Source organism: Periplaneta americana, chromosome 2 (genome assembly GCF_040183065.1).
Source record: "Periplaneta americana isolate PAMFEO1 chromosome 2, P.americana_PAMFEO1_priV1, whole genome shotgun sequence".
Lineage (NCBI taxonomy): Eukaryota > Metazoa > Arthropoda > Insecta > Blattodea > Blattidae > Periplaneta > Periplaneta americana.
In genome coordinates, this window is record NC_091118.1 from 185,200,985 (window position 1) to 185,226,522 (window position 25,538).

The 25,538-nt window shown below is 35.8% G+C and overlaps 1 protein-coding gene across 1 annotated transcript; it reads right to left on the reverse strand.

Moving 5' to 3' along the window:
- Positions 1-2,084: 2,084 nt before the first annotated feature.
- Positions 2,085-22,483, reverse strand: Zpr1 (zinc finger protein Zpr1). Its single transcript, XM_069819099.1, has 7 exons — positions 22,253-22,483; positions 21,579-21,831; positions 19,445-19,602; positions 12,101-12,383; positions 9,540-9,700; positions 5,189-5,452; positions 2,085-2,841 (listed from the first exon to the last, which is right to left on the reverse strand). The coding sequence occupies exons 1-7, from the start codon at positions 22,367-22,369 to the stop codon at positions 2,713-2,715; spliced, it is 1,365 nt and encodes a 454-aa protein (XP_069675200.1). The 5' UTR covers positions 22,370-22,483; the 3' UTR covers positions 2,085-2,712.
- Between the last annotated feature and the right edge of the window lie 3,055 nt (positions 22,484-25,538).

Genomic DNA, 25,538 nt, shown 5'->3' on the forward strand with positions numbered 1-25,538 from the left:
AAATAAAGCCAGTATTCAAACTAATGAATGGGTGAATAACAGTCTTAAAATGGGTTTAAAATCGACAATGCACAATATTTAACATCCTGCAGAACTGTCAAAATGACCTTTTCAATATGTTTCACAAGTTAAGTTTCATATTGTGTAGGCTTCATTTTATTACAAGGTCAGTACTAGGTGGTAGGTCTCTCTATAATAAAGATAGCATTGTTGTAATTCCAACGTGCCGCAGCACAAAGCACAGGGATTATACTGAAGGAAGTGTAGGAGGACTATGCCTCATGTCGATGTAGATTTTGTTACTCTGACAGTGAAAAATTAGAGAAGGGAAATGATTATGGATTAAAAAACATATTAAACCTGGTAATCCCACCCCTCCCTTGCATACATCCCTGGTAGTGTTATTGAATTAAATTTTTTTTTTCTACTAAAAATATTCATGGTATTGCTGAATCACATGTACCAGTACATCTGATACACAGGAGTCGGTATTATCCGTCTACTGGACCAGTCTGCGGAAAGATGATTGGTCTAGATCTAAAAAAAAAGTATTTGAACACTCGTAAACAACAGCCATTCACAACCAACAATAACTATATTGAACTGAAGACATTTATGGTTATTGGCTTGGTGCTAACATCTCTCACTCCTGCTCCACTTTCATCAGCAGCCACTGTTTCTCTCACATTCGATCTTGAGCGTATCGGTACTTTGTGTTGCAGTGGCAGCACGTTATTCTTCATAATATTCTTGATTATGATAAACAGAAATATCCATGCGACGAATATGTAGTGAAATTATAAAGCCCTGATCAGTTTGTCTATAAATAAGGGTACGACCATTATGCGATGAAATATGGTACACAACCATTCCTCTTATTTATGATTTCGTCACGTTCTATTTACAATACAAAAGCAAAGAGTCTGACTGAACATAATAAAAACGTATATAAAATTTGAAAAAAAAAAAAAGTTCTTATTCTCCTCCTCTTTCTTCAAATGCAGTATTTTTTTATGGTACAGTGGTATGCAAAACAAAACGTTCAACCAGTATTGCTATATTTTCTCCTCGAAACTTCTCAATGTTCTCATGACTTGCTAGCTTCGTTTTGCAATTCATTTTGATTGATTTTCAGAAAAGTCTGTAATATATATTAGGAATATTTATTTTTCAGTCACTGACTTTACTGCAATATATGTAAGGTACAAAACCTTTATGTTACATGTTTTTAAAATTGTATGAACGTTTTCGTTGGATTATGCCAACATCATCAGATACGACATTCCTTCTAGCAATATCATTAGTCTCTACAAATACAATACATATTAAATAGCATACAGATTAATAAAAACATACTAAAAACCAACATAACTAGGATACAAAATGTCATTCTTATGTGACTGCCCTTATTATCAAATAGTTAAAAGTACAGGTGTAAATTACAATATATATATATGGTTTGCAAGTCTTCACAAGTAAAATAATAAAAATTAAATAAACTACATGTTGTAAAATGTGAAGAGATGAAATTACAGTATTTGAACTATATTAGCGAATTTATGTTCGTGTTCTTATATTCTTATTGAAGCACGTCTTCCACTGTTCAGATATGTGTGCACTGTGGTGTATATCTTGTAGGTTTTCCTTGAGTGCTTGATGCACACATATCTGAACAGTGGAAGATGTGCTTCAATAAGAATATAAAAACACGAACATAAATTCGCTAATATAGTTCAAATACTGTAATTTCATCTCTTCACATTTTACAACATGTAGTTTATTTAATTTTTATTATTTTACTTGTGAAGACTTGCAAACCATATATATATATATATATATATATATATATATATATATATATATATATATATTGTAATTCACACGTGTACTTTTAACTATTTGATAATAAAGGCAGTCACACAAGAATGACATTTTGTATCCTAATTATGTTGGTTTTTAGTATGTTTTTATTAATCTGTATGCTATTTAATATGTAATGTATTTGTAGAGACTAATGATATTGCTAGAAGGAATGTCGTATCTGATGATGTTGGCATAATCCAACGAAAACGTTCATACAATTTTAAAAACATTTAACATAAAGGTTTTGTACCTTACATATATTGCAGTAAAGTCAGTGATTGAAAAATAAATATTCCTAATTACTAGCTTCGTTGCGAGTTTCTAACCATGGTGAGTGACATCTCTGGACAATTTCCTAGCAAGCGAATTTGTGACTAATGAAAAAATTCGAGCAGACTAACTCTGAACAATTTAAATACTAAGCAGATTGGCTAGCAAGTTCATCGCATATACACATGAGGTCAACAAGAAGTTCTGAGCAGACTATGTGTACTGCAATGGCCTGGTTTAGATTTTTTTCATTGTTAAAATATGTAAGAAAAAAGGACTTTTATAAGGTTGAATCTACTTTCGTCTTCAGGTGAGAAAGACAAGGAATCTTAATCATTGTTTTTTCTTATTTAACTTATTTTAATAATGAAAATAGTTCTAGGTCAAATCTCTCTTGGTGACAGAACATCCTTCTGAAATCAATATTGCACAAAAACTGTTCCAAGTAAATATCATTATGAATGTATTGACTGGAAATATAAATACAAATGGCATAAGATTATACAGTACAATATTTAAATATTGTACTGTATAATAATCTTTTTTATCATGAAACAGTATTACTTTCTGTGAACTTGACTACCGATTATCGTCTGTTTCGTAGTTCTCAGTCTTCATGTCATTTAAGCCCAGCTCCTCATTGTGCGCATGTGTTCTTTCATACCTTATAATGCTTAAGCCTGGGTCTGGTTCAGGTTCAGTGAAACTCTGTAATCAGAAGATTCATATTTAATTAGTTCAACCAAACTCATTTCTGCAACGAATACACAAACAGAAATGTAACAGTGAATAAACTTCGATGTCTTGGATATGGAACAATAAGTTTTGATGGAGAAATCATTGCAATAAGTGAAAGTCTCAAGAATCTTCTATGCCACATCAATAAATTTAAGAATGCAGTTATATTGTCAGACTCCAAAGCAGCTATTCTATCAATAGTCTCTAAACACACACCTTCATCTCAAACAGCAGAAATAACTAAAATGCTCTCTCAATAAATATCACTGTATTGCATTCCAATGGATGCCATCCCATAGTGAAATCCTGGGAAACGAGAATGCGGATGCTTTAGCAAAGAAGGACAGCACTGCTACTTATAGACCTCTTACTAAATCTACATATTACTCTGTGAAAAGATTTATTAAATCTACATACTTAGACTTCAACAAACAAAATTTGATAGCACAATCTCAAGGGAAAAAATGGAACTCTCTGCATCATAATCCACAGTTAATTCCCGATTTACCACGAAAATCGTCTATAGCTGCATTTAGATTGGTAACAGGCCATGATTGTTTGGCCAAACACCTGCAGAGAATTGGAATATATCAGTCCCCTAACTGCCCATTGTGCAACTCAAACCAAGAAATGGATTCGGAACATCTCAAAATCTGTGCTTCAGTGGCTGGCCATGATAATATCTTCGAAAAATATTGGAGTGCAAGAGGTCAAATTACTTTATTGTCAAACGCCTGGCATTAGAAAACAACAACAACATAAACTTCGATGTATAAGAATTATTCTGAAGTTTGATCCAATAATTAGACTTCAAGCAAGAATTATGGAAAATCCTTTGCAGGACTAAACCAAATGAAGGGTGCACGAAAAGATCAAGTCAAGTCAATTTTCTTAAAATTTTCAGGAGAGCATTTTTTAACTGTTGTTAACTACGGCCGAGTTCTTGGCAATAAATCCATTAACTCTCTTGCTCTCCAATATTTCTCAAACACAGAGGATTCAGAGAAAAGAGCTGGACATCATTGAAGATGATTCCGATCCATTTATTCTTGAAGATTGCATAACGGACAAAGTGGTAAAGAAATAATTCCAATTTTGTTCAAGTGTTTCGACAAACAGTCATGCTCCGTGAGTAATTGAAAGGATGCAACTGCACTTTTGCTTGGCTATAGACACTTCCATCTTTTATTACTTGAAATTTTGTGGAAATGCTATGATACTACACGTATCTTGATATTTTGAGTTGATTAATCTTTTAACTCTTGGGAATGGTAAAGTTGACATGGGGTTTTTTAAGATATTACTTTCCATCATAGCAAGGCAGTTAGCAGCTTCATTACCAGTTAGTCCAAAATGTCCTGGTACCCAGTGAAAAACTATCCTTTTGTTAAGAATTATCAGATGGTGTATAATTTTTTAGGTAACATATTAACTGTTATAGCAGTAAAAGCTGCTCTAGAATCACTGAATTTAGCAACATGTTGAAAATAAGAGATCTGGTACGTCAGATTTTGAAGTGTTGTAGCTCCGTAATCTAAGGATTTATAAAACGAGAAAAGTGGACATGTAACACTGCCAAGACTTTATTAGTTCAAGATACCATGTTATAATGTAGGTTCTTTTGCTATTCTGATTGAATAGAAAGATTAGTCAGCTTCTGAACTAACGAATGGCGTCAAAATTAAAAAATAAAAAAAACTGACCTAGTATGTTCTTTCCACAGCCCTTCACATGTATTGAAAGTTATCACTGGAAGTGGATCCTGCATATTTACGAGTTGTAAACCAAACCCTATGCTGAATGAGAGTACAGTATATTTTACCTCTTTACAACACAATTGAACTTCACATACACAAGGCGTTTCAGAAAAATATAAAAAGCATAATTCACTTTCATTACTTCTTTGTAAGATGTGAACAGCTCAATTGAGGGGCCCAGTCAGATACGGGGATAAGCCACGATTAGACTGTGCACCAATAAGCCTGGGTTAAATCCCAAATCTCTCTGCAGTACATATGAAGAGAAGGCACATGTCACTATTGATAGTGATTCATCCGTCGGATGGGGACATCAAGCCTAGAAGCCTCTTTGGTGCTATTCGACTGCAGTAGGCTACATCCTGGCACTGGGTTTTCCCTTCTCCCTTCCTCATCTTTATCTTTATCATCATCATCATCATCCTCACCCATTCCCTACCCTACATATACACTCACCTTAGTAAACGACATAAATCTTCACAATACACATCATGCACAGCATCCCCTGCCTGCCGAACTGGTATGCAATTTGAAAATGGGCCACAGTACTAAAATCTTACCTGAACATAACTGTTCCCTGCAGGATCGTCTAGGACAATTGTAATGTCTTTCTCAGCTTCCAATACTGCATCCAACTCTGCTGTGAATTTCAGGACTCGTTTTTTTGTCTCCGCGTCTGCACTGTCTACAAACATAGCTCCCTGTGATATCAGCTGGTCTTTCATGGCTACTAGAAGGCCTTCCACTGTAGTGAAGCGCCCTCCTAGGGCAAATGGGCCGACTGTGAGATCCAGTTCTGGTATCTCTAGTGAACAAGTTTCAGACTGCAAAAAAATTAAATAAACCATTATATTAATAGTTTTATACCTTACCCCGAACTTTCAGATATATCAATTACTATAAATTACAAACGTACTTCAAGAACAAAATTAAAAGTAATATCCCCAAAGCAGTCTATATAAAATACACCTTCAACAACTGATAATAGAAAGAAAATGGCATTTCATTACATCACATACACTTTACAATTATATACTGGGTGTTCAGTTCAAAGTGTGTCATGGCTCGCTGTATGCCGTCACGTGGCTAGTCAATGAGCCTAGAGAATTCAATGTTCCTACACTTCCACAGAGGTGTATTACTTATCTGCCAGAGAAGTTGCCTAGCAAGTACGGCGTTCATTCAGAAGAGTACTTACCGATACGTACGGTAACGCTGGTAGTGGCAGGAATGTGAACTGTTTCGAAACATGTACTGAGGTGAGTTTTTTCTTACTGTCGGGATATGGGGAAAGGGTTAAGACGATTACTTACGTATTTGTTGACATTAACTTCGACGGTCAACATGGACACGGAGCATTTGATTTGTATTGTGGAATGTTGCCGTACGCAACCGATGATAACAAATACCCTGCGTACGACTTGGCCACGCAAAACACAGTTCGAAAGAGGTTATGGTAGCACACAGACCGTACAGACCGCCATCTGTTGCTACGACGTTCAAGTTATACCGTACACCTTCTCAAATTCAGATTGAACGCCTTGATTAATAGGCAACTTCTATGACACAAAAGGTGAAACTCGCTTCAATCGCTGACTCACCAACAGTGAAGTCATGACACACTTTGAAATGAACACCCAGTACATTACAGCTTTAGGTATATGTTAATCAAATTGTGCACGGTCACACATATCTCTTTCTTTCATAAAGTCACAAAATTCTCACTGGTAGTCCTATACCTTTTAAAATTCCTGCTTCAGGGATCTAAAACATACAATAATTATCTCAATTGCACAAGAAAGAGCATTTTCATAATACAAAAAGTAAATTATTTGATGTAATTTATAGACTGCATAGTTTTTAAGTGTATATTAGATCTCTACATTCTCTTGAAAACTGCTGACCGAACTTGCCGATCAGGTCTCAGTTGTGAAGAAGACAGCCGGGAAATGATATGCTCGAGTGCATGCAGTCGAGAATTTATAACCAGTCAGTTGACATGTTTACTTGGTCGGTCGTGAGTGCTCGAGGTTCTTGCACTACAATTACATCACCTTTTAATGTCTGATACCCAAAACAGCCTACCTAAGAAGGTTACCATTTGTTTTTATTTCAGAACATTTAACCAAGGAAACATAATTTTTAAATTTTACATACCATTAATAGAAATTTTAATGTACGACACATGACCAAAACATATAGGGTACCTAATCTAAAACTTTAACATTTTTAGTATATACAATTTGGTTTAATCAGTCATTATTGTTTATTACTTCATTAAACAAAAATTATTAAACTAATTGTCAAACTGCCAAACTGATAATCTGCTTGTTTTTAATACGTGGCCTAACACATAGATGGCACTGAAAATGGTGTCAACAATGCCGCCACTGTTAGTGACTATTTTACACTAGTTCAAGCACCAACAATCACAATTTTCTGTTGACTTGCATCGAACAGATTGGCAAAAATGGAAAATATTAATCTTCACACAGTCATTCAATATTTCGTAAAAAAGGAAATGAGACCAACAAAAACTAAAGCAGACATGGATGCTATACTCAGAGAACCTGCTCCAGCATTTTCCACTGTGAAAAAAAGTGCACCATGTCTTTGTCAATGTCTTGGGCATGTCCAAGATCTCCGAAAGGTGGATTCTGCATTTATTAACATCAGAATAAAAGCAAATCTGATGTTAAATTTCGAGAGATTGTCTGACTCAATTCGAGAATAGGCCCAATATTTTGAGGCGGTTTGTGACCACAGATGAAACCTGGATCCACTACTACACACCAAAAACAAAACAGAAGTAGAAACAATGGAAGCACAGTGATTCTCCGTCTCCAAAGAAAGCAAAACATGTTCAATCAGTTGGGAAAGGCATGGCATCCGTGTTCTGGGATTCTAAGGGGATAATCACGATTGACTACCTAGCAAAGGGGAGAATAATAACCTGAGAATATTATTTAAATGTTATGCAGCAACTGAAAGGGTAAATTCGCGAGAAGAGGCTGAATATGACCAAGAAGAAAGTGTTGTTTCATCACGACAATGTACGAGGCGCATCCAGAAAGTAAGTTTCCCTATTTTTTTTTTAAAAAAAGAACACACACTTTCAGGAAAACATTTATTGGCAACAGGTACAGCAATGTTCCAGCTATTTTTCGACATAGCCACCATCAGAATTGAGACACTTGTCATATCGTGGGATCAACTTTTGTATCCCTCTGTCGTAGAACTCTGCTGCCTGTGAATGGAACCAGCATGTGACAGACGTCTTCAGCTCTTCGTCGTTGCCAAAATGCTCACCGGAGGACAGGAATTTCTTGAGGTGCAAGAAAACGTGAAAATCGCTGGGAGCAAGATCAGGATTGTAGGGTGGATGATCAAACAACTCCCAGCCAAATTCCGTCAAAACAGCTGCTGTGCGCCGAGCCGTATGTGGACGAGCATTGTCATGGAGGAGCACAACACCTGCAGTAAGCATTCCACGCCTCTTGTTTTGAATGGCACATCGCAATTTTCGCAGTGTTTCACAGTAACGGTCAGAGTTCACTGTTTCACCTCTTGGAAGGTAGTCAATGAGCAGAATGCCCTTCCTGTCCCAGAACACTGTGCACATCACTTTCCGTACCGACAGCGTCTGTTTGAATTTCGTCCTGACCGGAGATCCACTATGCCGCCAATGCATTGACTGCTGCTTTGTTTCCGGGGTGAAGTGCGAAATGCAAGTCTCATCGCCAATGACGATCCTGTCGAGGAACTCGTCGCCGCCATCATGATACCGTTGCAAAAATGTCAGTGCTGCTCCTAAACGTTGCATTTTGTGTTCGGGTGTCAGGTTTTTCGGCACCTACCTGGCACACACTTTTTTGAACAGCAGGTGCTTAGTGACAATCTCATGCAACAAGGATCGCGATATCTGCGGAAAATGGCTGCTCAGCTCCGTAATCGTGAAGCGACGGTTTTCCATGATGCACTGCCGCACCAGCTCAACACGATCATCATTGATGAGGGACGGTCGCCCACTGTGCTCTTCATCATGAACACTTTGACGACCTTCGGAAAACTGTCTACACCAGCGACGCACCATCTGCTTACTCATGATGTTCGGCCCATAGACCTGACAGAGCTGCCGATGAATTTCAATTGACGCAATGCTTTGTGCATTATAGAACTTTATCACCGACCGAACCTCGCAGGCGGCGGGAGAAGGAATAAGAGCTTCCATTTCGGACCACTGCTGCCACGCTACTGGCACCAGGCGGGACCTGTCCGGCTGGCATATGATTGATACGTCATAGATCTGTTACGCATGCGCAATTGACAGGGCTAATTACATTTACTTTCAAGGGGAAAAATCGGGAAACTTACTTTCTGGATGCGCCTCGTACCTGCTCACACATTTGCAATCATGATTGCTAAACTACACGAACTATGGTTCGAATTGCTGTTGCTCCCACTCACCAGATCTCGCACCCTAAGACTTCTTTCTTTTCCCAAAGCTCAAAACTCACTTGGCTGGGAAGAAATTGTCATCAAACGAAGAGATTATTGCAGCAGCAGAAGGCTCTTTTGCACACCTTGAGGAATCTGTGTGCAAGGGTATAGCAGCACTGCAGCACTGGTGGATCAAATGTGTGAATCTCAGAGGGGATTATGTTGAGAAATAAACATTGTTTCAGAGTAATCATAGTTTAATTTCTATGTCAGGCTATGAACTTTTCAAACAACCATCGTATGGGAGGTCCTGGGAAAGGAAGCATTGGCAACTGGCTGAGAGTTAAATTTACTTTTGAACTTCACATTAGTTCTTTCCCAGAGTACAGGCAATACCATTGCTCTTAATGAATTAATGTGTTGGTGTGTATGAAATAAATTGCACCCTCCAGTTTAAAATAATTCTCTCACCTTCAAGACATCTCTAGTGAAATCGTCTCTACTAGTCACTTTTACAGCAATGCGGATTCCTTTTGGCTCTATGCAACCACTTGACTTCACTTCATTGCTGCGATGGCCACATTCCTCGCAGTTTGTTGCCATTATCACCACTTCTTTGAAATGAGGGATATCTGTATTTGCTTATTAAGAAAATATACTACTGTCATGTAATGATATGCAGATTAATGGTAAATCATTCATGCATGGGTAACAATGTAAATTTGTACATTTTCTTGTAATTACTTTAAAAAAAGGAAATTATGGAATAGATAACTGTATCAGGGGCGTATATTGCGGATGTTCAAGGTGTGCGCTGGACACCCTGTAAATTCGGTAATCTCATTTTTTATTTTAAGTTGTTTTATATAATGCAACAATAATTTTAATTTATCACAATTTAAATGCGTGGTAATCTCATTGGAAGTTGACGTATATAGATCAAGACTAATTTTAATTCATTACCATTTAAATATTTTAAATGCCTGCTGGTTGAATGTGTACACCATCCCCAGAACAGCTTTCGTTTTATAATGTACGCTCTGCCTGACGAAGTGGGATGAGGTCTGGTCTGGTTGTCCTGTCTGTACAAAAGAACATCCCCTGCTGAGAGTTACTGCTATAATTCTCTGCGCGTGCAAGGTGGCATGGTGGGGATACTCGCTTCTCTCAAGCTCTCAGGTCGTCCTGTATACAGGCAGCTCAACTTGTCAATAGCGTTACAAAATATTGTGTTTGACGTGTGTGTTTACTGTTTGTGTGAGTGAATTTACTGTGTTTAGGTTTTACTAGGGTTCATAGTTGTGTGCCAGTGCAAGTGAACAATTTAAATTACTTATTTAATGATAATAGCACTTGGAAATGTACACTGTAAAAGATCTTTTGCAAAAGTCATTCTCTTCTCGCACACTAGGAGAGAAATTACATATAGTGAATAAGGGTAGACCTACCCCGCCACTTCCGAATTTAGTGCAACAATATAAAACAAAAAGCAGACAATACACTAGACATTTTTCTATTTCACAATATGAAATTGTAAAATAGTTAGCAGGTTGTGGAACTTCAAACAGGTTATTTTGCTGACCATGGTTATTGTTTGATCATAAATAATGCAATTTTGAATAACGTTATTTGTAGTTGACTCCTTTCTCCAGCATTTGCAGGGCAGTCATTGAAACAAGGTGATTAATTTTTAAGAAGTTGTGGTGCGAGTACTTTGAATAATATTAATATTTAAATGTCATTTTCTTTTAATTTTATGTCATTTTTCCTTTAGTTTAAGGGCATTTTAATGATCATTTTAAGTATGGTGTGTGGAGGATAAGCTTCAGGACTTCTACCGCGTTGTCTTGGTGTTATTGGCTGATGTTTCGACCGCTGTGTTGTGGCCATCTTCAGAGCAGTTGTTGGATAAGGAAATAGTCTGCCAGTACTTATATATATAGTAGTCTTATATACTATATATATAAGTACTGGCAGACTATTTCCTTATCCAACAACTGCTCTGAAGATGGCCACAACACAGCGGTCGAAACGTCAGCCAATAACACCAAGACAACGCGGTAGAAGCCCTGAAGCTTATCCACACACCATGTACACCAGCCGCGGAAGCCTACGCGAACATCATTTTAAGTAGATTTTTAGGTCATCAACATCCGCCCCATAGTTATTATTTATAAATAATGCTAAATTATATATTAAAAATGGCAGTTAATGTTGACCCGATATTTCACTTAGGCCTATAATAATTGTGTGAGATAGACCAACTATATATTTTTAACAGAACACCCAAACTCCAGGTTCAGCATACGCCACTGAACTGTATAATATATAGTAAAATTCCGTTATAACGAATTCGAAAGGGTAGTCGAAACTTGCTCACTATCAAAGATTAATTTTCTCCTTTATTCTCCTATATCAAATACAGCACAAGGCAGATTCGTGTGAGATAAGTATTTGAAAATTTGTGTATCTCAGTAGTTCGTTTCCATCTGAGTGTTCCTGTCAGCATTATGCCCTTGTAATAGCAGGGCAGAGGAATAGATGACCCATGACGCTATTATGATCATTATAGAGAATGCAATGTGGTCAAGTATATATTACATATTACAGTAGAACCCTGATTATTCATCACCCATCAGTGAATTATTCAACTGTCTTTCTCACACTTTTTGTTTTTTTGCTCCAGAAAAAAATACGAATTTCTGTACATTAAGTTAGTACTGTGCATATTTTTTATAGAGAGATTTATTACAAGTCTTAACCACTATAATTACACAGTATGTAATAGGAATGGTTCTGCCGCTGTCGGAAACATAAACAATTACTTGTGGGAGGGTTTTTATCCAACTTGTAAAATATTCACAATCTGCTTTCAGAGAAATGTTCCCAAGAACTTCCACACAGAGATTTTCCAAATGCATTGTATATATATATCCAACTAGATTGTAGAGTACAAAAAGAGTGTATATGCCTTTAGTGAAAGAAACAGATATTTGCTTTTGTCATTAATACCCAGAAATCACAAAGGATACTTGTAAGCTTCATATTGGTTGAGCATTCTGTCCCACAATTGGGACATGGTGTCTGGAATTGTAGTACTTCCCCATGTAGGTCTTCCAGAGTGAAGTCTCCTTCCTCTATTTTCTTCAACAGTCCTGTTTCTTTTGGTTCAACACCAATCTCATTCGAAGAGTAAATACCTAACAAATGGTCTTGATCCTTATTACGGGTAAATCTTACAATATCTACTCTGGGGTCATTCTGTGGAGCTCGAGGATTCTCTACAAAGCTATTCCCGCTGATGTCTTCAAACACCTATTTTAAAAAAAGCAAAGAGTATGATTAATAGGCTAACTAGTATGAAAAATTACAAAATCTTCCAATACATCAACAGTTTCCTTGTAAGAAAAACAGGTACATTGTTAAGGGCCAATTTCACCAACATGTTACTAATCCATAATATTAACTATAGTAGGGAGCAGGAATATTGGCGGATGGAGGTATACCCCTTCATACTAACCCAACCCACGTTCCACCCCTACTTTAGCTGTAAACGTTCTTCGAAGGGTCGCTTCCGAAACATCTTTCACTCCTCGCTACGTAACCTAAAGTCTGTAACATTGAAATAGTGTTTATATATAAACACTGTCTGTGTGTCAGTATTTAGTGTAATTTCTGTGCGCAGCATTATAATTATTTCATTAAACAACAGCACATGTGAACACTTCATTTGTTATCATACAAACTACTGGTATACAGTATGCGACATGATTTTATAACTACTATACTGATATCGAATAGCGTTCGTATTTTGAGGTGAATGAACTAAGAAAATCAGTTGAATTCATGTCTTCCAAGTTCGACAGTCTTAGAGAGGAATTGGCGCACACAAGACATGAACTCAATTCCACGCAGGAGGAGATGAAGAGGCTAGTGCAAGAAAATGACCAACTCAAACAGGAAGTGAGTGATCTGCAGCAGTACACACGCAGAGACAATATAATGCTATTTGGAGTTCCGGAGATCGATGAACAATCAACTTATGAAGTCATTGACCAAATATTGGAAGTCATAGGCTGTAGCGAATTGGTGCAACATGATGTAAGCCTAGCACATCGCATACCATCCAGGCCAGGGAAGACGCATCATATTGTCATCCGCTTCACAAAGAGTAGAAGTCGTGATGAATGGCTCCAGCTGTTCAGAAATGAGGCCAAAAATGATGGCAGAGGTCCTGGGATTGCGACAAAGAAAGTCAACAGGGACCTTCCGGCAGGAAGAATCACAGCAGGTGACCAACTGACAGCAGTGACCAGAGACCTTTTGAACAAGACAAGGGTTGCAAGAAAAGATGAAGCCAGTCCCGTGAGTAAAATCACTGGTGTTGACGATGTAAATAATTTGTATATAGTATTGTGTCGGTACCCAGGTTTTATTTTATATAATATAATTGACTTAATAATGGCTAGTAATACTATATTAAATGAAATCCATCAGTGCAAATTTAATAATAATAATAATAATAATAACACAATGGTTTTTAACGATTTACTTCACTGCAATGAGTATATTGCCAATATACTATCAGATCTTAAAATATTTCACTTAAACTTATAGTGACCTAATTCCTGTTTTCCTCATTCTCTTAATAACCAGAATTTAAATTATATTACGAAAATTTTAATTTGTGTATTAATTAAAGTTTTTTTAAGTATTCGTAAACACTATAAATAATTCCTTTCGCTTGGCTCTGCGTATCCGCTCCCTTTCTAGACATGTCGCTCAACTAGACACAGAAGCAATTCCACTGTTAGTATTGAAAATTACTGTTTGAATATGTGTACAGTGAACAGACAAAAGCTACGATGACTACTCTCTCAATACCCAACGACTGGCTTGCAAGCAACTACACCCGAACGCATCGACACACTGCCAGTCAGTCATCCCAATGGACAGGTCAGAAGAGAGGGGGTGGTACGTGCAAAAATGTGCTATATACGACCTGCCAATATCTTTGTTCCCTACTATAATTGTGATTTAACTTAAATAAGCCTACAGACGTTAAATCATATTTAATTTGTTTGCATTTCATCAAACTAATATACATTTAAAATAAAATCAATAAATTTAATTCCTAATTAAGTCATTATAGCTTTTGGAATCATAGTAAAAGAGTAATTTCGAAGGCCATGTCATGTGCCTTGTTAATGTAAGCAGTGACCTTCATAGTGAGTTCATTTGTTATGTATGTATGTATTTATTCACACTGCAAATGGGTATATACCCGGTGGCAGTGGTATATCACGATGTCATCATAAACAGAGGTAACCTCAAGACATATTAAAAACATCATAAACAAAAAGATGGATGAGCAGCCTTTAGAAGAAAAGAAGAAAGGATGGAAATAAATATAAGCAGATTCCAATACAAAAAAACCTCATCCCAATGTCTTCAGCAATATTGAAGAAGAATGGGATAATATGAAAGTAGATGCAAGAAAATATCATACAACAAGCAAAATGGAAAGACTTCATGGATTTGCACTATTGCAATACCTTCAAATGTAATATGAGGCCTACAGCCCAGCATGATAAATTTTTTATTCATATTATTTTAGTTGCTATAGACCTATTTTAGGCAACCGAAGATTGATTGAACGTTTCTTCAATACATGTATCATTTAAATAATATTATGACGTACTTAACTATCGTTTGGAAATTCTAAATCACCTTCTGTACTATTCAAAATATACAATGTTTATGCTTTGCTTAGCCTAACTGCATTTGCAAATCTTTTTCGTCCATTGTATTATAATAATCTTCTATTTCGGAAATTATCCTCGCCCATCTTGGTGAGAAATAATCATTTACAAATGAAGGGTACACGGGAAAAATGATCAAGGTCCATCAAAAATCGAAATTGACTTAATAATTCTATCTTATAGTGGAAATGAAGTACTATCATGTGGTCTAGCTAGTAGTAAGAAATAATCGTTCTTGGCATTCCACTACGTCAATTTCTATTAAATACACACATAACAAAGTATTAAGTGCTTAAACTTTAAAATTCGTTTTTCTCGAAACTTTCTAAAATGGACCTTGATCGTTATTCCCGTATACCCTTCAAATATGAAGTCTATCATTGTCCTCGCCATGATGAAAATTATTGTCGTTAATGTAGGATTAATTATTTAAAAGACCAAATGTTGACCAATTAACTTAAAAGTACTTTAATGACAGCTTAAAGCTCAATTTGTGTTGGTGAAATACATTGCTCATTAAAGTGTCAATTAAGAAGAGTTTAAGTAACAATTAAAGTTAAATAAGCTTGGTGAAATTGGCACTTAGTTACATGCTCTTGAAGTTCAGATAAACGATGTTTCGTGTTATTTGAGTGTGAAAAACACATTGCTCTGTTACCGATATAATTTCATATGAAAAGTATGGAACATGTCAGCACAGTGATTAAGTGAAAACGGAGTTGTTGGGGACAACAAGAACAATTTTATATGAAATTCCCCGATATATCAACAAGACCACAATATACAGGATTATAAGAAAATTAAAATATACTGCATCAGTTTTAGATAAGAAGTCGACATGACTACACTGTTTGGTAATACAATGAAATTCAAACAAAATGGGAAAACCACACTCCCAGATTTTATCCATGGGGAAATTCGAAAAACAAAGTGTTTAAATGTAATTCTCATAGTTTATAAAAACTTAAAGACAATAATTATTAGGAGATGACTCTCTCGTAACCTCCAAGAATTCATTTGTGTAAAGCTAAAGGTATCCCAGTAACATGCCATGAAGGCACTTGGGGGGCATGGAGTTAGAGCCCCATGCTTTCCGTGACCTCGGCACTAGAATGAGGTGGTGTGGTCGGCACCATGCTTTGACCGCCTTTAACCCCCAGGAAAGACCTGGTACTGAATTTTATAGGAGGCTGAGTGAAACTCAGGGCCGTTCTGAAAGTTTGGCAACGAGAAAAAATCCTGTCACCACCTGGGATCGAACCCCGGACCTTCCAGTCCGCAGCAGCTGCTCTACAAACTGAGCTACCCGGCCGCCATTTGTTTGTGTAAATTCCAATTTTATAAGGAAGCACCACTTATGCTTAAATGCACAACAACATAACTACTATTAATTAGTGTACCGTAAGTAATATGTACCTGTATATCATTAATAATTATGTGCTAAATAATAATTCATTTTGGAAGAAACTTTAAGAATGATGGTAACCTAGAGAACATTCCAGTAATTGCTAGGAGGTTGACTCCAGAACAAATAAATAACATTTTGTTACCATTTCAATAGCCTCACTGTACAAGACAGAGAGGAGCTTTATTGAGATCCGAGGTAGCCGCCTGTTATCTGGCTGAGCAGCTAGGCACTAGTGCAAGACGTGGGCGTGCACATTACATTACAGTTTTGCTATCTATTGTACACACAGTAGAACGTTTTTCTGAGGGACACAAAATAATTACCCTTCAATGGGGATTGACACTAAATAGGAGTTTGCTATTTTTGTGTAAAAAAAAAATCTGAATAGTTTCGCAAAAATTCAGTTTATTTGCAAAAAAAAAAGCTACAATAAGGCCCGGTTTCTTCAACCTTTGTTAAAATGCACCTAACATAGCGTTAATTAACTGTAAGTTAAAAGTATGAATTGCTGTTAAAAATATTGCGTTTCTTCAACTTTACATTTCACATTTTAACATTCTGTTTGTTAACTCTCTGTTAGGACCAGAGATTCTGGAGTTTAACCATAACCTATAACCAAGTATAGGCTCACTTCTGTTTTCTGAACTCTGACAATTGCAATTCTCGCTTGTTTCCGTTGTTTGATTCAGAGAGGATAGAATTCTTTCTATTCTCTCAGATTTGATTTCTGCTTCTTTCCTCGTCTGTATCACAATAGCGTGGAGCGGCGTATTGGTATTGCTGTTATGAAATGGAAAACACTGGAACAAAAAGAAATCATGGGACTAATTTCTCTTTGTTCGAAAGAAACTTTCTGCTGGAAATTATTTCACAGTATAAACCAATTAATGAGAATAAACAAACAAACGGATCTACATTGAAAGCGAAAAGTGAGGCTTGGCAGTAAATAGCCTTTACCTTTGTATGAACTTCTGGTCTGTCAAATCACAGAAATCAACCCCTCTGTTTATGTATTCATGGATATCATTTTCCAAATAATCAAGATATAAAAGTTCAGCATCTAACGCACCAGCCATATTGGATACTTCTATGCTAACAGAGTTAAATGATTTAACTGCATGAAATTGGGCAGTTAAATTAACATAGGTTTTAACAGCCTGTTAGTACTAACAGTAGTTGAAGAAATGCTTCAATTGTTAAGTTTACAGTTAAAATGGAATAACACACTGTTATAATTTAACAAAGGTTGAAGAAACCGGGCCTAAGTAAATTATGGATAATACTGTTACAAAAAAAAATTGGAAACATTAAGAGGCAGCTGGATACCAATCAAGTCTTTTCATCATTTCGGATATCTTCGCATTTGGATTTTTTTTTTTTCAATTTCGTGAATTAAATTAAATTTTTCTGCGAGAGAAAGCATTTTCCTTTTCGCGACCATTATGATCTAGTGATATGTAAAATCGTCTCTTCACCTAGTAGCACCGACACCACACACCTCAGCAAGCACAATAAAGACAAGAAGTGACTGACGCTGTGATGGATAGTTGCTATGTCCATCATTGAATGTGACTGGTTCTCGCAAAGGGCGTGAATCAGCAGATGAACAGGCATGCAACTTCGTGTAGACATGGGGCGAGAGTGGGGATCACATGACCCACTCCATTAACAAGTAGTGATTAGGCATAAGCATTGCTGGTCATTGATTGTTTCAAAAAACTTCTATTTTATGTACTGAATCGAAATGCATTTGTTTTTGCATTAATCGAGATTTTAAAAAATCATTTGAGAGCAATTTTTAAAGTAAGATGCGGTCACAGCAAAGAGAATAAAGTTAAATCGAATATAAAAATACATTAAACAAGCCGAAGACCATGGCTGTCGCAAGAAAAAGAAAGGAGGTAAACTTGCGAATTCTAAATGAGGCAGTAGAGCAAGTGGACAGCTTCAAATACTTGGGATATACTATAAGCAGTAACATGAGCTGCAGCCAAGAAGTCAAAAGGACAGCAATGGCTAAGGAAGCTTTTACTAGAAAAAGGTGCATCTTCTGCAGACCTCTGGAAAAAGAACTAAGGAAGAGACTAGTGAACTGCTCTGTGTGGAGTGTGGCACTGTATGGGGCAGAAACATGGATATTACGACAAAGTGAAGAGAAACGAATAGGAACATTTGAAATGTGGATATGGAGAAAAATGGAGCATATGAAGTGGACAGACAGAATAAGAAATGAAGTTGTATTGGAAAGAGTGGGTGAAGAAAGAATGATGCTGAAATTGATCAGAAAGGGAAACACGAACTGGTTGGGTCACTGGCTGAGAAGAAACTGCCTTCTGAAGGATACACTGGAAGGAATGGTGAATGGGAGAAAAGTTCGGGGCAGAAGAAGATATCAGATGATAGATAACATTAAGATATGTGGATCATATGAGGAGACTAAGAGGAAAGCAGAAAATAGGGAAGATTGGAGAATGCTGGGTTTGCAGTGAAAGACTTGCCCATGGGTAGATCACGTATGTATATATGTATGTAATCATATGTAATAATTATTGGAACCATGAAAATTTAACGTTAAATGCGGAAAAACGTTAAATGCAGGTCATCTAAAATCGGGGTTCTACCACAGAACAACAAAAAATGGTTCTACTATATCTGTTGCTACCAACAATCAACATTTTCAATTATAAACAGCTGTTTCACAACTTATCAAATTGTGACATACCAGTACTGTCAGTTATGTTTATTACACGACTTTGTGGACTGAAGAAAAATCCAGGTCATGGATGGAAAAGAGAGAATCTTTGTGAAAGTGAATAACAGTTTCATAAAAAGATGTGAATAATATATTGCAGCGAATGGGGGATATTTTGAGCAACGAATGTGAGCTAGGTAAGTACAAATTCCATAATTTCTATTGTAAGTGATGTATCAGTGCCAGGGATATGGCATGTCTCACGGTAACCAAGCCATAGCTCAGTGGGGACTGGAACTGCCTATCTCCAGATCATGATAAATGCTCCTCACTGTACTTTTAAGATGAAATCTTTTTATCGAAAAAACTTTAATGCACTCTACATTTAATAAAATACCCATACATTTCTTCATATAATATAAATATTTACAATGTATTCCTATAGCACATCTTCAACCTAAGTTTATATGTATACATATTATAACTAAGAATGTAAAGTAACTTTAGTAAATACCACTGTAAATGGACTCTCAATTGATTTCAAGCGTTTTAATTTTGTGAGAAACCCATCTATCTGCTCAGCTGTGGCAGAATCCTGTATCCTCCTTAAGGGCTGATCTTGCTCTAGGCCTGTAATTGCACGGTCTATTACTCCTTCAACTGTTGTCACTTCTGGAAAATACAACATAAACAATATCAATACATTAGGCCTTACATTACATTATGTTCAAATTGTGATTGATTACGTTATCGAATTCTTGGCATTTCCTGACGTCCTAATTCAAATTCAGAGTGATTCTTTCTTTCTGTTTGTTTTATATAAGACATTCAAATATAATACAATACTTAAGCACTGTGATGCGATTATCTAATTAATTAAAATATCTGTCAAGATACTCTGAGAACCAGTCATGCAATTGGAGAAGGGATAAAAGGAAAACAGTTTGACATGCTTTATTATTTAATTACATTATTTGCCATTTTTTTTTATTTTAATATATAGCATAATAATGTAGGGCTAGATTTAGGTCAACATTTTCAGCATTAAATGATACATTAAACAGTAATATAATACAAATCTGTAATAATTAATTATATAGGCTATTGTGAGTACATTCAGAGTAAATTGTTGTTCAATCCATATTAGCGGTTTGCTGTCGAGTATTTAATTATATTAATAATAATTTTACTTCTGATTGAGGTTCTACCTGATACATACATCTATTATCAGTAGACCTCGGATTTTTAGGCACTTAAAAACTAACTTTTAGGCATCTAAAATAGGCTTTCAATTTATCAAAACAGGCAATACAAACATATATTTAGGCATCTAAAAATACTATTTTATGCAGCTAAAATGTAATTTCTATCCACACAAACTACAGTAACTATAAAGATGCAATTAATTACTGAGTATTAAACATTACGGTATACATTGACAAAAGCAGTAAAAAAATATTGTGGTTAGAAACTTTATTTTTGCTAAATTCTAAATTACGAATAATGGTATGTAATTTTTAATGAATTCATCGGTCTCATACAATTAAATTTATTTATTTATTTACCAATGAATTTACAATTCACACATTCATAATTGGCATTGCAATACATCATAACGTTTTTATCTAATTTTCTATTGTGAAACTTTGCCTTTTCTTAGACAGAATCATTTTATACCTAATCGAAAAAAATTCTTCCCAAGGATTCCAAAGCAATGAATGCATATTTAAATCTAGCAATATTTGTCATGCTGATTTCTTTACAGAGAACTATATCCTCCCGATTGATCACATTCCTACTGTCTGCTCAAGCGCTCAACAAAACCAGACACCTTCCAGGAATTTCTTCATTCCTACAACAAACTATTACACGATAGGTATTTGAACAAACTTTCTCTTTCACTGCTACACGAAAATTTAAAAAGCATGTACGTAACAAATAGAAATTGGCAATTTTAGATTCTAAAACTTAAAAATAGGTCTCAATGGGCAAAATAGACATTTTAGGCACCTTAAAACTGCTTTCAAACGTTTTTATTTTATATAACATAGGAAGACATTCAATAGTTTTAGTTTATCCCTACAGAAAAAAATAGGCATTTAACCTAAAATCCGAGGTCTAATTATCAGGCATTTCACGATGTGTCAGAGGAAGAACAATTGTTTCTATACATCTGAAGTCAGATTATGGTAAGATGTTATTAATCAGCGATGTATGCAATGGAGAGGGAAAGAAAGAAAACACGCACGCACACATCCCACGCCCCCCCCCCCCCCGGGCGCATAAACAGCGTACTCTGTACTATCCTAAAATACTCATATTCTTACGAAAACCGTTCGCAAAGAAACAAAATTGGTTGAATGAGCGTTGAGCGGATTCCGCCGATTTTGGAATAGACACCGACGCACTTAGGTTAGGTTAGTTTAGGCTTTTATTATCCCGTCAAAATGAAGGTGCTACAGTTTTGTTAGTAGTTTTAAAAATCAGAAGTAACACGATCCCTTCCACACTATACACTTTTTTTTCTGTAGCGTTTCGTTTACATTGCAGATTTGTAATCTCTTGTAAGTTCTCATGAAGTAACTACCCAGGTGTCACATACTACAACTATTATATCAGCCTTAACAATATTAAGTACAAATTATTACCTCCTCTTTGAGACTGCGCCGGAATTTCAAAATCCAATTCTACAATTCTCACAGAAGTGTAATCCGATTTGACAACTTGTCGATTTAAATCCTGTTCCTTCTCCACTGTTAACGTTATACGAATTCCTTTCTCGTCTACCTTTCCACCTGGTTGGATTTCATTGTTTTTAAAACCACAATGTTCACATTCAAACGACATAAGGACAACTTCTTTATAAAACGGGATTTTTGTAAGCAGCACTCTTGTGGTACCCTGCAATTAGAATTATCGGTATTAAAGGAGGATAACAAAAATGGTCAATATACCAAAAACCTGAATAAACCAAACCTAACCTGTCACTGATCCTCGATGATGTCAGCCATATTGACCAGCGTTTTCTACAGAATTACCAAAGAATGAAACAAAGACAAATATTTAAGGGATAAATTTCAGAACGCGTTGGAAGTAGAGAGGAAGGAAGATATCAGTGGTTCTGAAATTTATCCTTAAACTTTGTACTGTTACCTCTATCGACTTTCATTAGGTTATAAATGTGTCAACCTTTAACCTGATATCAATATTACTGCACTAATATACTAATTATCGATTTTATATTAGCAATTGGCATAAGACAACTTAATGTAAGAAATTTAACACTGTTCCAAAAATGCATTGTTAAAAAAACTGAACTTACATTCTCACCACAGTTAACACATAAGCTCTCAATTTCAGTTGTTTCAGGATCCGGATCATCTGCTGTTAAATTCCTGAAGATAGGGTCTGTACTTGCTTTACTTTTCGTATTTTCCATAATATTAAATAAAAATGATGGATAACTTACAAAATTAAAATCCAAAATACAACTTTTCAAACGGAAAACAACCACATACAACGCTACACAAGTAAACAGTGACCACCACGTGTTTTTGAGTGTTGCCAACACGAAAAACAAAAGTCGCTATTTGGAAAGTGAAAAGCCGCTAGAATACCGCGGAATTTAAAATACAGGAATGGAAGATACACCCGCGTATTCAATGACTCTTGCATCTGATTAGGTGAAATACGAGTGTTATTATATACGAATTCAACATACAGTTACAGTGATTCTTATATAGACAATAAAATGATACTCTATATTTCCAATATCATAGACAGCAGGACTGGCCAAGGAGCAGTTGAGTCTTTTTTTTTTTTTTTTTGGTAGGTTATTTTATCAACGTCTAGGTTATTTAGCGTCTGAATGAGATGAAGGTGATAATGCCGGTGAAATGAGTCCGGGGGTCCAACATCGAAAGTTACCCAGCATTTGCTCATATTGGGTTGAGGGAAAACACCGGAAAAAACCTCAACCAGGTAACTTGCCCCGACCGGGAATCGAACCCGGGCCACCTGGTTTCGCGGCTAGACGTGCTAACCGATCATATTCGTATTATGTAGACAGATAGATATTTGATAGCCTCCTAATAAATTCTAAAAGAATATTTATATTTAATTCAATTTTTTCTTTAATAGAAACCCTAGTTAGGTAGGCTATCATTGAAAATGCAACAAACAATTTAGGCTACAACATAAATTACATTTTATAAAGAATATAAATGATGATTAACAATGCAAATCGATGACTTTAGTACAGTGGAGGATATTATCTCCAGGGTGCTGTCAGGAACTTTTAATTTTCGGAAGACTTCTAAGAACTCCTGTGGGATTGTGCCTCTAAGCCCAAATCATAGTTCCTATTACGTCCCATGTCTTGATGTATTATTTGGTCCCCAAATTACTGCAGCATGGCAGATAAATTGCAAGTTTTTCTTTGCAGACTTCTCTAATATTTTTATAGTTAAAATGAATTCCAGGACCTAGTTGAGACCTTGAATTAACTTATTTCAGACTAATAAAATAAATGCCGGAATTAATGTATTGTATCGTATATTTTCTGCATTTAACATTTCTCCATGACACAGATCGAGCTTACGTCTCGTAGATGCGTGTCCAACAATGAACAGTATCCTGTTACTCTAAGCTACATCTACACGGTTCAATGAAATCTGGGAAGAATAATGAATCAAATTTAAAACGCGTGTTCAATTAGGATGCATGAAGATTTGTGTCTACATGATACATCGTTTTGAATGTCATCTTCACTACGATATATGTGAATTAATATTAAATATCAATCTTGCATGCATCGCTTGAATGCGTAAAGTTGAACCATATAGATGCACCTTAAATCCTTCTTACAGTGGTGATGCGTGACCTGCTAATGTACTTTACTCAAACTTCAATTCAGAAAATCTTACGAAACTGACTTAACTTGTTCTTCCCATATGAACTTCATTTAACAACATGTTTTTTTTATATGTCAGTTATTTTCGTCTGCTTGCTCCATACCCTCAAATTGTGATAAATGTTCCATAATTTGTTCTGTTACATCATATTTCAGTTTCTAAAGCAGTGACAGCATCATTAAAGGGCACAGATTGCTGGAGACAGGCATGATGAGCAGCTTCGACTTTCAAAGTGGGTTGCAACTTAACAAAGCATGTACATGTAGTATTTTCACGGCAAACCTAATTTCAAGCAGAACTGATTTAGAATGTATAAATGAGATTTCATATCTTCAGGAGTTAAAAATACGATTTTGTATTTCGATTTCTATTGTAATTTTAATTGTAAATTTAATATTAACTGTAATTATATTCTCTGTATTGTAGTTGTAATCCCCTGGTAGAGGGGAAGAGAAGGCCTGATGGCCTTATCTCTACCAGGTTAAATAAATAAGTACCGGGTAAGGTGGGGTTACTTGAGACATAGGGGATATTAGAGCCAAATCAGGTGTTTAGACGTTTTCGTTTCTGTGATTTTTGTAATTTTTTAATTCAAATTTTGGAATTAAAGAAAAGAAGATTATGTGCGCATATTATCTCAGTGAATTATAGAATATAGCTAAAGATAATAAACTACATATATACTGTACCCAAATCTATAAAATGTTATCATTTAAGGTTTTATTAACTCAAGTATACCCATTTCCTGGGTAACTTGAGCCACTAATAAAACAATAAATAAATACATAACAATAGTGACAATGCAATAAAGCTGCTTGCCTATGGTTTGTATGTCGCAAGATTCAACATATAGGAGAGCAATGAAAGTTTCTCAAGGTATACGTTTTTTGTAGGAGTTAATGAAACTTTCTGAGGTGGTTCAAGTATCCCCAGTTTACGGTACTGAAAAACACAAATGAAAAACGTATGACAAAATAAATTAACATGCAAAGTATAGGAATTCTGCCCAGACTTATTTGCATTTCTAATTCCAGGATCATATGGAATCATGGCAAATGCCTAAGGTCGCAGGTTCGATTCTCGATAGATATGGATTTTTTCATTTGACCTAAGCTGCACTATAGGCCTGGGATTAATTCAGAGTCTTGACAGAAATTAGTAACACGGAGTTTTCTTTGGACATAAAAGACAGCAAACAAGTAGGACTGACTTCCCTACTGCTATTAACGTCCATTGTCTGTAAAGGTGGGGAGTTTTAACCTCTCACTGTCTTGTGGGGCACCATGCCCTGTAATAAGGATGACTTTACAGAATAAAAAAAGGATGACAATTGAAGAAAGGAAATATTAGAGGAAATTTCACAGTAGCACAAAGAACATAAATAAAAATACATTAATAAAAGAAAAAAAAAAGTTTGAAAGTTATGGGATTCATGAGTGGGTAAAAATCATGGATATAATTAAAAAAAAATAAATAGTACTCAGGAGTATGTTATACAAAGTGTTATGACATTTTATTTACGAGATCATTAGTGCCTGTGTGGACTGATTTATTCAAGAATACAAGCCTAATGAATGCATTATAAGAGCTACAATTAATTATACTTCAACTGGGTTTGTAACTCATAACCCAATTTATTACCTGTTGAAAATGAAATATTACTGTCCTGTCAACAAAGTCAGACTTAAAATTTTC